The sequence below is a fragment of the Myotis brandtii genome, unplaced genomic scaffold, assembly GCF_000412655.1.
Source record: "Myotis brandtii unplaced genomic scaffold, ASM41265v1 scaffold289, whole genome shotgun sequence".
Taxonomy (NCBI): domain Eukaryota; kingdom Metazoa; phylum Chordata; class Mammalia; order Chiroptera; family Vespertilionidae; genus Myotis; species Myotis brandtii.
In genome coordinates, this window is record NW_005361048.1 from 56,879 (window position 1) to 72,201 (window position 15,323).

Below are 15,323 nucleotides of genomic sequence, written 5' to 3' on the forward strand. Positions count from 1 at the left end.
TGAAAAGGGGGACCAGCTAATTAAAAGGCAGTTAACCCATTGGCTCACTTAAAATTTACAACTATAAAAAAATCCATGGGTCCTTAGTTCAGAGGATATTAGAATTATTAAGCGAAATTAAAATATTTCTAAGGAACTGGTTTGCTAAACATGCTTGTAAAATAGTGGCCTAAACCAACCTGAAATATATGGTATTTATATAGTTTGTCCATATATTTTCATTCAAATTGAGAATGTACAATTATTATTAAAACAAAGTAACTAATCAATGGGCGGAATCTCTTATGTCACAATAAAAATAGGAAGAGAAAAACTTGACGAATGTCCTTATCCCAATATGTGGAGCTACCTGAATCCATACATGTCACACATCTGAAAGCAAGCTTGGCATATTCAGGGACTGGAAAGCAGGCTTTATCTGATGGCTACCCAGAAACATTTGTGAGGCAGAGAAAAGTCGAAAGACAATCACTGTTAAGGAAATGATTTCCAGGGTATGGCCTCATCCCATAACTTCCTCTTTTTCACATGTCAGCAGGGACATACCTGTCCTTGCAATAGGACAAAGTCCTGCATCACCCTTGTGTGGTTCTCTGACGTGGCACTTGTAACACAGAACCGACTGTGGCACCCACATCCCTGCACCCACCTGAGCTGATCCTTAGCACGGAACCATTTGTACACGTTATCCCTTCGGCTAACATATAATTCTATGGCACATTAGTGGGAAATATCCAAAATAACATTACAGAAGACATTTTCATGGAATCTGTTAGAAAGTGCCTGAGGGACACCTCTGGCATCAGTGACTTCGCCCCCCGCTGAGACTGCTGGTCAAGAGACGAGACCGTGTCCCTCTCTAAGGGCAGCCAAGCAGCCAAAGCTGCACTAACCATGAGGGGTTGCTCCGGAGCATGTTGACATACAACCCGATGAGCACATGTTCATCAGCCAGCCTGTCTGCCACATTCAGGCTGTACTGTATCCTGAAACAGGGCAGGAGGAGAGAGGGTGTTAGGAGAGGCGGGCAGAAAGAAGCAGAGCAGGTAGGAGTGCGTTTGTGCGTGCGGGTGGGGAAAAAGGCATTGGGAAAACCAAACAAGTAGAGGAAAAATAAGGGCTATTCTATGCAAAACACAAGCAGAATCCAAGCAACGAAATCCAGAATTGCATTTCACCAACTTGAAAAATACAGGCTGCCAGAAAACAGATTTGCAATCTTCACACCACCAAGGCCAAGGAATTCAGCTGTACGGTAAACACACTGCAAGCAAAGATTAAGTAGCCTTTGGAGAATCAAACCTCAAGCTTAGTCATTTAAAAAAAGACAAGGAGATCAGGGAAAGTGAACAACAACACAGACGTTTCTACTCAAAATCACTACTTGGTGCTGTTAATGGAGTTATAACGGAGCTGCTTTTACTAAATCAAACATGGTCTTTCAAACACAAAGCATGTTGACAAAAGAAATCTCCATTTTTTTTTCGTGCAGTTAATTCCAGATTCCAGTACACTGGGGCTTTAACTTACCCTTTGCCCTTCAGAAAAGCCGGAGCAGCCCTAGCCAGCAGTTTGTTCTGCTCTACTTCACTGTCCTTGGGAGGAGAGCTAGTTAATAAGACGGGAAAGCCAAGAAGAGGGTAAACACGGCATTGCATTCAAGAATAGAACTGGCGACAGAAACGCCCAAGTCTACTGGTGGAGCCAAGCTCCATTTGGACAGCTCTCTTATTATTTTGAAATGTTCAAGATGTTTCACATCTCCACAGAGTTGAACTAGGAGTAGAAACCTGGCCTGAGAACCATTCTTACAATTTCACAAACCACCGTGATCCCAGATTTGACCTCTGCTCGTTGCTTAACAAATAGATTGCATTGTGCCTGGACAGAATGGAAATTCATTCAGCATTCATGACAGACGATCATGTAAACAGCCCAATGGTTCGCTACCTCCTGCCAGCCTTTATATCTCAGTCAAGAAGTTTGCTTCTGCAGTCTTCCCTATATTCTCCAACTTTCTGTGTTGAATAGAAAGTTGAAAATTACCGAGATTGCAGTCTTATTAGAAGTGCTTTGTACTTTAAGCACCACATAGGGCAGTGATGGCGAACCTTTTGAGCTTGGCGTGTCAGCATTTTGAAAAACCCTAACTTAACTCTGGTGCCGTGTCACATATAGAAATTTTTTGATATTTGCAACCATAGTAAAACAAAGACTTATATTTTTGATATTTATTTTATATATTTAAATGCCATTTAACAAAGAAAAATCAACCAAAAAAATGAGTTCGCGTGTCACCTCTGACACGAGTGTCATAGGTTCGCCATCACTGACATAGAGGGTTTCAGAAATCCCCAATTACACAAAGTATTACACAAAGTACAAGTGCACACAAAACTGACTTTAAAAAGGAAATGATGAATGTTCTAGGAGAATGTACCTTCCTGATGAACTTACATTTTTTTCAGCATACTAATCTCCACCTTCTGAGACTATGAAACCTGCCTGTCAGGGCCAAATAGCCACTTTAAGCCATGATGGTGTTTCCCCATCATCCCACCAAAACAGCACCCCAAACCTGGTCTCCTGAAGCATATCCCTTTATGTTCATTTTCCCATAACTACCGTCTCCCTGCTGTCCAAGTACCTCCCCCAACTTTCTTTTTTGTAACTCAAGATTGATGTACCTACTATATAATTAACCTCAGGTTCTTGCAAAACCACTCAAAACACTGTGTGGTAAATCAATGATTTCCCCGTCTTGTTATGCTTTCCTGCCCCTTGACTCCCAGAAATTGTGGGGATATTTGCTAAATCACAAGCTTAATTATAATTCCATGGGTACAACTTCTGATATTGAATGCGCAAGAAGAAAGAAAGGACCAGTAGAGAAAATAAACACAGGAGGGTCTATCAGGGGATGTGTTTGCTACAAACGACTCTGGTGAATCTTATGGGGGGAAGGTGATGTGTCCATAAAGCCCGTCCCACCACGTGACACCAATACCAGCTCTGGAGGAGTCTTGCTGACATCAGTATGTGCAGGGCCAGGTCCAGGAAGAGAGCAGCAGGCCAGATTTTCTGTTGGTGGCCTTCTTTCCTTTTAACTCTTTGGGTCCTTCTCTCCTTCCTCTACTCCATTGATCTATCTCCCCTCTTCTCTTCTTTTTCTTCTTCCCAAGTCCCTTCCCCCCTCAAGGGGATGAGCAGATGTTCTCTGTATACACATCTCTTTCCTTCTTTTTGTCATTTTCTTTTCATTGGCCCATGCCAGGGTTGGTTTAAGTCCTTTCATGCTCCTTTTCCTTCTCACATGAATTCTTGGGAATCAGTTCTTGGAAAACATGGGGATGACACTATCGGTATTTATGAGTTTGTGGAAAGAAACAATTTATTTTGTTTTGCTACAGCTCTTAGCACCAGGAGTGCTTCTGAGTTTTGGTACTCACTGTTCACAGAGTTTCTGTACTTCCAAAAACTAGGCTTACATTCTGCTCCTCATGACTTATTTCTGGGAAGCCGAAATTATGACCAGGTATAGAGGAGGTCAAGTGCATGAGTAAAACAAATCAAAACCAAAACCAAATACTCTTTCAAAATGAAATGGATCGGGGACTTATAGAGTTGATGCGGAAGCAGGTTTCACATAAAACTTGGGTCTGTAAAGACTCTTCACAAGAAGTGCCTTCACCAGAGTTCCTTTTGCAGCTCCTAAGGCGTTTGAAGAAAGAGGCAACGTGAAAAGTTTTCCTCCTGAGTTGTGAGAATAGTGACAATGTGTAGTTTGTTATGATCTCTTCAAAGCAATGGCTGCTCACGATATTGTATAGAATACTTTGGATTTTTAAACTTTCCTTTTGTAGCTTGGCAGCTTGCTTGGAGAAGTTAGGTGATATGTCCAACTCATCTCGGGCTTTGGGATCAAGCACACGAGCTATGTTCTTACCAAGAAATGAACGCTTCTGCCACGTCCGTGTGTCAGAATGCAGCAATGGCTCTCGCGTCAATCTAGTTCCATAAGCTTCCGTCTTCTACATGCCCTGTCTTCAAATCTAAATGCATTCTTTCTTTAAGCTCTGAAACTGGGAACTGCCTGAGGCTCCCCTTGATCATAGGTGGTACATTTTTTCTAATCTGAGTTCCCAGGAGAAGCAAGACTGCTATCTCTAAATTTGTATGTATTTTCTTACTGTGGTCATTTTCTTTTCACCAGGCCCTTGCCAATGTATAGGCACATCCCTTTGCACACATATTATCAGTAATGAGTGAAGTGACAATCATGCCCTGGAGGGTGCGAGAAGGTGCATTTTGAAGATTATGTGTTCTGCTGAGAAAAGGAGGCAGAAATATTCCTTTAGACTACATTTTCTTTATAAAATATTCTCTATTTTCTCACCAATTCCCTTTTAGACCTTTGGAAAATAGTATATATAAAGATAAATGCCCCCTCCCCGCCATGTGCACACACACTGGTTTTGGAAGGATAGAGCAACTTAAAAATATTTCAAATAGACGTAATCCTGTTATTTGCAGAATTTTAATATTTCCTACAACTTTTGTGATACCATACTATGTTAGTACAGTTTTGGTAATATTATTATACTTAAAATCCTTTTTTTGAAATATTAATATTTATTGCATGTAATATTATTAGATTTAAGATCATTTTTCTTGAATAATTGTTTAATGCATGTAACATTATATTTAAAATCCTTTTTCTTGAGATATTAATGTTTATTGCATGTATTAGTATATTTAAGATCATTTTTCTTAAACTATTAATGTTTACTGCATGTAAAAAAATTTCATATTTATTTATTTAAATTCACCCTTTACATTTGAAGGGTGACAACTGACACCAGTAGTTTTGCTCAAGTGTAAACATTTTTTTTTTGGTTCTAGATAACAGAACTATACACAAAAGCTCCTTGGGTTTTGTTTAAACCTGCAATATATGTTTTTAAGAACCACCTCTGCTTATGTTGGATTACTATTTTAGCCCTGGTCAAAGATATTTTTTTCTTTTATTGAGTGTGAAAATAAAAGAATTGAAAGTCCTGGATGCAGTCTCACGGAGCAGCAGCATTATAGAAATAAATGTTATGTGCAACAATCATGATCACAGTGGTTAACAGGAAAATGATATTGAACCATGGCAAATTAAAACATTTTCATTTTTATTGATTTCAAATAACTGATAAACTTGTGTGGTGTTTGGACTTGTGAGGAATAACCTGTAGAGTTGGCTCCCTCCTTAAGTAACTCTCAGTGTGAATAAAATGTTGCTTCTCACTGTCATCTACACAGTTTAGGTAGAATACAAAAGAGACCACAAGTCAGTTTTGCCGGGAGCTAATCTCTTGAAAAATTGTGTTCCCGTTTCCTATTCTTGCTTTCAACATCTTTGATCTGAAATGTAAATATCTGCCACATGCACATCAGCAAACAAGCATGAAAATAATTTAGTGTCTAGTGGGGTGATTGTCATCAAGCTGGCATGAACGTCAAACCATCCTAAGCAGGTACTATGGAAGAAACACTAAGAATTCCTGGCTTACATTGGATTCACTACGTTTACTATGTTTTCCCCAGACAGCATCAAACCAGATCAATTGTACTTTTACCAAGAGAGTCTCTAGAAGCTTGCTGGGTGCAGGCCATGCACAGGCAACAACGAAAGCAACTTTATTAAGAGGATAAAAGTGGTTGAAGTGAAGAAGAGAGATGACAACAGTTTTAATTATGCACCAACATTTTAGCATAGGAAAGGGAGCTGAGTGGGAAGACTGGCCTATTTCAAGTTTGAAAAGTCTAGTGTATTAGTGGAGCTCTGCGGCTACATGGAATAAAGAAATATCAGCAGAGAGTGATTTTTCTTCAAATTTCATACAACATGCCCAGAAAGTGTGAAAAGAGTAAAGAAATCCTCAGGCCAGTTAATTTATAAGTTCATCTGTTATAGGATGTTGATTTATAAATTTATCTATTTTTTTCTTACTGAAAAGGATGAGCTTTAATCTTAGAAAAAAATAACCCTGAAGAAAACTTTAATTTTTAGATCAAAGGCTGAATTGAGTACCTCAATTTTATTTCTATTCACTTTTGATTACCAAAGTACAAATGCTTAAAATTTAGTTTGAACATTTGTAGTTAGGTTAATAATCTGGGTGGTTTGGTAAAGAATCTTTGGTTAAGCAAAGTGTTTGAAAAAACCGAAGAAGCCATAGTAATTAACCTTTCTTTGGTTGAACACGTAAACCAATCAACCAACTGACCAACCAATCAACCAACAGAAATAACTCACAAAGGCTGCCCACGGGGAAGAATCAGGGTTTGGGAAGCACTTAGGAGGGGGGGGGGGCGGTTTCCCCATCTGCACCACTGAGCCTAATGCAATATTAAGTAACTGACCAAATGTTATTGTGACAAACCAGAAAACAGCATATCTGATTGTGTTCAACGCACTCTGTGACTCAAGCAATTTTCTAACGTTTGGAAGAGTGACAAGATCCGGGTAGAGCTGTAGATCACAGCCAATGTGATTCCTTTTCTGAGTGGCTTCTGTTATAGAGATTGCATCTCTAACAGAAAGCTTATACAAGATATTTGTGATACCGAGGGTAGAAGAATCTAGCTATTTAAACATTCAGAGTGTCCTACTGTGGCTAATGAAGAAGACAGCCATAATTCAATGCATGTATTTTACAGAAAAATCCTAGGTAAGTTTCTCACATAACCTGGGCAAAGAATTTTGGCTGGATAATTAAGATTTTACAAAGGGGGCATGATACCAACAAAGACGGCAAGTGTTCAGAGGCACAATGCTGTGGGCAGTGAAGGGAGGAAAGGGCCTTTTGGGCCTGGCTCTAGGTCAGTAATGATATTTGCAACAGTGATGAGATATATTTCATAAGCTTATATAATGTTGCTGCCCCACCATACATAGCACTTGGAGCTCTTTTTCTAGTGGTGATGATAGATTTCCATTGATCCAACCATTTTTTTTCTATAATTAATGCATTTGTAAGAAAATAATCTAGGTTTAGGGATAAAGTTATGATCAAGGAAATGAATGAGGTGAATTATGTTATTTGAACCACATTCTACATTCTACCTAATTGCTAACCAGCATCACGCGCGCGTACACACACACACACACACACACACACACACACACACACACAGACTTCAAAGGGTTAAGGAGAGTGCCTTTGAGATTTCTTCTTTTCTTTTAAGGGAAAAGTGAATCGAGGATATAACTGGAAGTGGATATAAGAAAAGAGGATACAGCAGATGGCGGTGGTAACCAGAGTTATACACTCAGAAATCTGTGTGAGTCAGATCACCCGGATGTCAAAAGACTTCAAAGATACGCCCTCGTGCCCTTTGAAGATCAAAGTGGAATGCTTGTAAAGGCCTCCAGGTTGAGTAATGCCAGGAGTTTATGGCGAGAATTCTGAAGGGTGATTTCAATTCATCCTCATTCTGCTTTATCTTTCTAAGATCTGTCACAGAAGACTGAAAACTCAGGCTAAATAAAATATCTGCATGGCAAACTTCCCTACTTTCTTAACATAGATCAGCACATTCTTGGCTTGTTTAGCTCTTATCTGATTTTAAGAGGGGAAGTTGGGGTGGAGTAGGAGTGAGGGCAGGGCTCTAGGTTACATTTATTTGGTTCCATTCCAATCATAGGAAGAATAGGACCTTTAACATATGCCTACACTTGGCTTTATGGGTTTCTATCAATTTTAGGGTGTAGACATGGTTAAGAAATAAACAGTGGATCACCACTAGCATGATGCAGTGATAGAAATTAAGCACTGATAGTTTGAAATTGGTTTTGAAATTCTACTTCAATAAGAATTAGATTGCTCTCTTTGGGGGAGAAATGGCCCAGTGGGACAGAAAGGTATAAGTCCTCAAGTCTTTTACTACACTATGGTCCAGCTCTGTGGCGTTGTCTGGCCTGACCCAGTTAGTGCTAATGATCATTCCAAGAGGCACTTTCATTAAAAGTCTAAGAAATCACCATCTGGGGTTGTGCAAAAGCAGAGTCCTCCAGAGAAGAAAATCCGCTTGGTACTCATCACAGATGAGTATCTGATCTATACTGGTTTGAGGCATGAGATCAATAAAATAAGTGGAAAAGAGAGGAAAGAGCTGAGAAGTCCAGCTCAAGTTGCAAATTCTCAATGGACTCTCTTGAACCCCCAGAAGACCTCTCTCCCCTGAGAAGCACAACAAGAGGATTTAGTGATGGAGGAGAATGACCAGCAGTCTAGCTATGGAACTACCACTATGGTTAGTGATTCGGGGCTGGGATACTGACCGTGCACAGTGCCCAAGCTGATTTACATACAACCTTATAAGCGAATGCTCCTCAGCCTCAGGGCTGGCTGCACTTAGCCCCTCAGGTAACCTGAGGGAGTCAAACAACGAGACCTCATTAATACCTCCCCTGGACAGAGCAAGGCCCACTCAGAGAGGAAGGAAGTTCAGTGTACACAGCTTTATTGAACAGCACCCTTCACAGACACCAGGGGCCAATCTCCCTGGTGACAGGAAGAACTGCAAACTCTCAACAACGTGTCTGTGGTTCACAAGGGGACATTCCAAACAGACTGAAAATGGGAGGAAAGGGAAGTGATCGTATTCTGGGTTAATAGGTACCATGCACCCTGGAGGAATCAGAACAGCTCAAAGTGTTATAGGGATATTTTAGAGTAGAAGAAGCCATGTTATCCATCTAGACGCTTCCACCATAAGCACCGCCCGAGCTGAAATGATATAAAATGACCTTCAGTAAGGATGGAGTCGAGCTCTGCCTGACATTTGCAGAACGTAGAGATTCCTAATAAATGCACAACATCTTTCTCAACACATGCAGGCTCTTCTCTAGAGAGATGCCCAGGCCCGAGTCTCTTAGAAGCTTCACGGTTTATGATTTTGTCTTAGAAACGATGGTTGAATTTCTGGTGTTCTGAAAAGGAGAGCTAAGAGGCACACTCTGAGGGCTTATGACTTCACTGTGGAGGTTCTGTGTCCTCAACTCCACTTTTTACAAACTCCTGCAATTTACAGGAAGGAAACCCCATGACCTGCCATGTTCCGTTTGTCCTGCTAATTACAATTATGGGGAACATCTTCATCTCAGGTTCCTGCTGATGAGCAAGTACCGGAACACAGTTAATATAACCAGCAGTGTCCTGAGTCTCACTGTGTTCACATTCTCACTAGAATGTACCAGGATACTACAGTGCAACTGGTACCTCAGACACCTCCTTAGGGAAAAGACTGATTACGTGTTTTTGTAAAACATGAGACTGTATTTTTTTCCCTACTGAAAGGCATTTGCAAGATCTTACAAATAGCTCCAATTACCATTACCTTTGTTTCTGCTTTCCCGTGGGCCTTCTCCAGGTATTTCTACAAAAATTCTCTGGTGCTTTATTTGTGATCTTTGATCAAATGTCTCAGAGCACCTCTTGGCCGCTGCGTATTTGTAATGCTGGCCCTAAAAGAATTACTGGATTCACCTGCCCTTTGCTCACAACAGGAGTGGATCTTGTTAAAAAAAGATGACACATATCTACCTTTTGTTTAAGTCCAATAACCCATGACATTATTGTGTGGAAACTATATTTCCAAGTTTGAGCTTCGGCCTCTAGCCTCAGAGACTCCAGAGTTCACCAAGTAGAGGGTTCTTTTATATCTGGAGCTTTAAATTAGGAGATAGTTCCCCAGTTTCCTGGCTGAAATGGACCTTTCTGAGTGCTATGAAAGTGACTTTCTCAATGAAAAAGAATGCATGTATGTCAGTAGTAAAATTTAAACTTCTTCTGCATTTACTGTGGGTGCACTGTAAATGCATGTTTCTAGACGACTTTAACCACAAGAGCCATCCCATTCCTCTTTAAATGCATTCAAATGAATGGAATTGAAAGCCACGTGGCAGAAATTTACATAACTCGTTTCTAACAATAGTCTTCCACTCTTGGTTTGCACTAGAATATTTTTCTTGCCACAGAATCAAGGCTCATTACCAAAGAGAGGGCTTGCTATGTCCTAGGATTGGAACTTACCTCCTGGTGATAAAAGGACTTCCTGAGGAGGGGACCGAGTGGGAGAACAGGGTGTCATTCATGCTGGTTACAGGTCTGGGTGGCCTAAAACAAAGTACAGGTGGATGAAAAGTTAAAGCAAGTATAAGTCGCAGGTTAAAAACTACCTACCATCCCTGGAGGAGAGGGGGTGGAAAGATCAGAGTTCTATCATAACCCAGGATCAACACAAAATTTTACATTTTCCAATTAAATTCTTTAGATGTTTTAAAGTTACATTTCTTTGCAAATATAGAATCTCAAGTAAATATTGTGAGGCAGGTCTCTGGACACCATAGGAATGTCTATCAGTGAGCTCTGAGCCTTGGCATTTCATTGAGCTACTAGAGGCCCAGTGCACGAATTCTTGCACAGGTGGGGTCTGGCCAGCCGGTCCCAATTTGAGCGGGTCGGGGCTGGGCCTGTTGTGAGGAGGAGATGGCAGGAGGTTGGCTGGCTGACCCGCCCCAATCGGGGCCCCGATTAGGGCTGGGCCAGTTTAGGGAAGGAGCTGAGGGCGATTGACTGGCGGGCCCCGCCCTCAATTGAGGTGGGTGGCTGACTGGGGGGAGGGCCAGCTGTGGGGAAGGGCTGCAGGCAGTTGGCTGGCCAGCCCTGCCCTGATTGGAGTGGGGGGCCCGATCTGGGGTGAGGCCGGTCAGGAGCGGGGGCTGCAGGAGGTTGACCGGCCAGCCCCGTCCCCTATTGGGGTAGGGGGAGTGATCAGGGGCGGTGCTGGTGGGGAAGAGGGGCTGCGGGGGCCATTTGGGGTGGGGCAGGCCGATCAGGAGCGGGGCTACGGGTGGTTGGTCGGCTGGCCCCACCTCCGATTGGGCGGGTTTGCTGGTCTCAGTGGGTGTCATAGCGCCTGGTCGTTTGGGTCGTTCTGGTGTTATGGTCGCTGGCTTTTTATATATATAGATACTCTTGAAGGAAGCAAGGATTTTGAGGCAGCCTTATATTTACTGCCTTCTAAAGGGAGAAGCCCTGAAAACGTGATCATGATCAGAATGTATATCCTCTTGCAAAGAAGAGGATTTCCGAAGCTCTGGAAACTTCCTCCCGAGTTCCCCGTGAAAATGGTGCTCTCCCAACATGCCCAGTCTGGAAGGACCAGGCTACAAAATCATCTTGTGCTTTATTTGCTCTTTGTTGTAAGTGAAGATGCAAGTAAGCACCACAAGTACTAGTGTGTACTGACTTTCTGTTATCTGGTTGAGGCCTATGTAGGGCGCATGGTGCAAGGCATCCCATAAACTTCATTTTTTTTTTCATGTGGTGGGAGAAAAAAAATAGTTTCAACATTTCTCAAAATTGTCCATGTCCCTAAACACCAACTCCTCAGGTCTGTCATCCCCTGTCTGATTGTTAATTTCATCCTGTCATTGTTTCCCCATCACTAGTGTCTTAGTTCAGGTAAAATGAAAGCACTACGATCCCTATCTCATCTCCAAGCAGTGTTTAATCTGATTTTAGGCTTATTGTAAGGTAAAACGTGGTAAGATGAGATGGGATTGACAGTTCAAAAGGTAGGGGATGAGGCAGGGCATCATTTTGAGTCAGAAGAAATTTTTATTTCATTATGATTCTATATTTGAGTAGAATTATTTGAAGATGAAAAATTAATTCTAGCCTACAGAGTCTACTTGTGTTGGCCTGATCAAGAGCCAAACTTGTAATGGTTTAATTTTTATCTTAGGGAATCACAGTTAGTTTGCCTTGAACAGAACACTTTCACTTTACAAGAAGGATGCTAATTTGATGCAAATGTCCGCTGTGAATTTTCAGAAGTCAGGAATATCAGATTTTAAAACAGTAAACAGAATGAAATAATAAAATATCTTACATTGTAGCTTTGGCAAAGTTGAAAAAAACAACAACTAGACCAACATTTGAGGGGTTTTTTGGGGGGGCCTCTCTCTTTTTTCTTTTAAACTTTCCCATCTTGCTCTATCTCCAGGCAATGAGAAAACAAGTAGATTTGCAATGCCTTTTAACTAGCCTGGTAAATTCACTTTATTAAACATGGTCATTGCAAAGCAAAGCTGAAAGTTGTAGTTAATTAGTAAATGGCTTCATGTTTAAGGTTCATCATAAAAATGTTGAACTTGGGACACAGAAGGGCTAACCGTGGGAGTAAATAGTGGCTTTCAAAGGAACTAAAATTTCTATTTCTTCCATAATCAAATGGCAAGTTGCCTTATCTAAAAAATAGGTCCCATTGAGAATTTTACATGCATTTACTCTTATAAGAAAGAAATAGCTCCACAAGATAAAGCCACGGGGGGTTAGTGCAAGATTTTCTTCCTGAACAAAAATCTTTGTAGCGAACATTTTTATAACACTGGCATTCTTCTTATAAACTGAGTGTTCAGCTCAAGGCAGAATTAGTTTTAAACTAGCCATTCACTTGTTTTGTGTCTCATAATCACTTATAATTATGATTACAAGTTTTTATAAGTACACTGGGGAGGATTGAACTACTTACCAAGTATCACTTTGGGCAGCAAAGAATTGAATAGAATAGAGACTGTTAATCATGGCAACATTTACAAGCAATACAATAGCTAAGTACAAATGTCAAAATACCAAAATGTCACCCACTTAAGTGGCCATTATGTGCTTATAATAATTTAAAGCAGCTAAGTGAATAGCATATTTAAAAATTAGAAGTCTTAGGTATCCCTACCCAAAATATAAGTAAATAAAAGGAGGACCTAGATGTCTATTCAGGGCATTAACATTTGAATAACAAATAGGGAGAAAAAAACTATAATGCCAAAAATAGAAAAATGATTCTGTTCTGAGACTGAACAGTCTACATCCAGAATTTCTTATATGTTATTTCAACAAGTAAATATTTTTCACAATTTGCAAATGAAAACATTCACCCTGGAAAAATGTATTAACAATGAGGATAGATCAGTCTTTTCATTTAAGGGCTATTTTGAGAATCTGGTTCAATATATAGAACTTTTCTCAGAAAAAAGGGCATATTTTGTATAGTATTTTAAGGGAATCCTAGAACCCAACTTGTGTAGATACAGCCCTCATTTAGCTCAGTTAATAACACGTCAGATCATATTGACACTATAAGTTAAAGTTAAAAAAATATTAGCCAATTAACACACACACACACACACACACACACACACCCCATAGTACAGCCAATTGGGTACAAGTCCCTGCAGTAGGCGATATGCAGTGTGAAACTGATTTTATTCCACACTGCCTCACCTCCTAATTCTTTCTTTTATAAATTTATTTTTATTTTATTGTTTAAAGTATTACAGATAGTAGTACATATATCTCCTTTTTTCCCCCCCATTGACCTTCCCCCGGCCTCCCCTAGCCCCTGGCACATGCCCTTTCTTGAAAAGGAAGGCAGCATCCTACTTCCGTTGGACTGCAAAGCCCCTAGAGCCAGGCCATTCACATCCCAGGTTCTCTCTATCCTCACGCCCGGCAGGCAGCTGTGATTGGACGCTGTGCGCTGGGGGCGAAAGTCCTGTCGGTCTGGTAGAAAGTGACTGTGGCAGAGCACAGAGCATAGACCCGCCCTCACTTTCATTTACAAGTTAGTGATGGTCTCACTATGGGATGGAAAGCTGGGCCTTAGTTAGAATGAGAACAGCCTTGATGAGGTCATTTTCTGAAAAGTGGTTGGCGCTTTGGTGCTCTCCACATTGATTTACCCCTGGCTTACTTTTAGTAGCAAAATTTCCAAAAGTAAGTTAACCGCCTTCTACAGAACCGGTTTACGTTAGTTTTCGGATGCTCAGTCCATGCCGGCAACAGGAGCCTCCAGACCATGTATCCTGAGGACCGTGAACCTTCAAAGCCACTTGGGACCAAACTGAACAAAGCCCTGGAGTATTTATCCCAAGTTCACGGACATGGTACTTGCTTGGGTCCATCAGACGCAAGTTACTGCTTTCTAAGGGTCTGGGGCCCACAGCAGTGCTGCTTGCGGGTCATGTTCTGAGCTGCCTGAGCATGAGCTTGGCCTTGGTGACTTGCTAATATCCGTAGGTCTGATTGTCCCACCTCCTGATGTCTACACGTAACCGCAGGCTCTGCAGAGCCGTGGGTCCTGCTGAACTTGCAAACGGAAGGCCAAGGCCGTCCATAGGAGGGAACCATCTATCCCTGAGGCTTTCTGAGGCACCTGTGACTGCATCATTCCTAACTGAGCCCAAGACAACACCAAGGAAACAACCACTCCTCCCCTGCTGTCTTGGCCATGGGGCCTGAGAGAGACTCCAGGGCATGGGGCGGTGGGGGGTGTGTGTGTGTGTGTGTGTGTGTGTGTGTGTGAGGGGGAGCCTGTTCCCTGGCCCAGGCCCCTGTCCACCAAACTCACACATACTTTGGAGAAATATTTTTGAAATGTCTGCTTTTTGATGTTCTGATGAATTTTCCCACCAATCCCCTCTTGACCTGTCCCCCCCCCCAAAGTTATACAGCTCGGGACAAAACAACAATCTTCGGGTTGACTGCCATCATTAAGATGACTGGCTCTGCAGAAAGCTAAAGCAAAGGGCTTTTTTTATCTGGGACTCAGCACAAATGACATTAAGGTAAAGTGTACTTTAGAATTTTCTTACCACGGTAATTCCATTGATCATTAACTTCCAATTGTGCAAACTCCACTAACATCTATATTTTATAACAATGCTTTTTCCTCTCTAGGTGAGTTACATTAGTGTTGCACACTCTACTTGCACAGCTGGGCATTTGTACTGTATACCTCTACCACAAACATTAGAATGACATTATATTCAATCTCTGTTTTCTTATCCTCACCTAAAGATATCGTTTATTGATATTTTAAGAGAAAGAGAGAGAGAGAGAGAGACAGAGAGAGAGAGAGAGAGAGAGAGAGACAGAGAGAGACAGAGAGAGAGAGAGAGAGAGAGAGAGAAGTGAGAGATCGGCTGTCTCCTGCATGCCCCCTACTGGGGATCGAACCTGAAACCTAGGCATGTGCCCTGACCAGGAACTAAACCGCAACCTTTTGGTGTACGGGACAACGCTCCACCCAACCGAGCCACCCAGCCAGGGCTCATTCAGAGGTTTTTGTTGTTGTTGTTGTTTTGTTTTAAATTAAATTTTGAAACACGGTTCCTGACAACTGATATGAAATTGCTTTTCTATGGATCTGGACACGTGCCAATAAAGAAAGTTGTCTCTAGAGCAGTGGTTCTCAACCTTCTGGCC

The 15,323-nt window shown here is 41.5% G+C and overlaps 1 protein-coding gene across 10 annotated transcripts in view; it reads right to left on the minus strand.

Annotated features, from left to right (window-relative positions):
* Positions 1 to 15,323, minus strand: part of LOC102260113 (dystrobrevin alpha) — a 119,603-nt gene that overhangs the window by 22,367 nt on the left and 81,913 nt on the right. For 2 of the 10 annotated variants that reach the window (XM_014542004.1, XM_014542003.1), the window contains 5 exons: positions 12,592 to 12,600; positions 10,086 to 10,169; positions 8,333 to 8,422; positions 1,531 to 1,608; positions 894 to 986 (listed from right to left, as the gene is read on the minus strand). In XM_014542004.1, the coding sequence (XP_014397490.1) occupies positions 894 to 986; positions 1,531 to 1,608; positions 8,333 to 8,422; positions 10,086 to 10,169; positions 12,592 to 12,600 (354 nt within the window). Of the gene's footprint in view, positions 1 to 893; positions 987 to 1,530; positions 1,609 to 8,332; positions 8,423 to 8,493; positions 8,781 to 10,085; positions 10,170 to 12,591; positions 12,601 to 15,323 lie in introns of those variants that run through there. The other 8 variants (XM_005869096.2, XM_014542005.1, XM_005869099.2 and 5 more) reach the window with 7 other exon arrangements.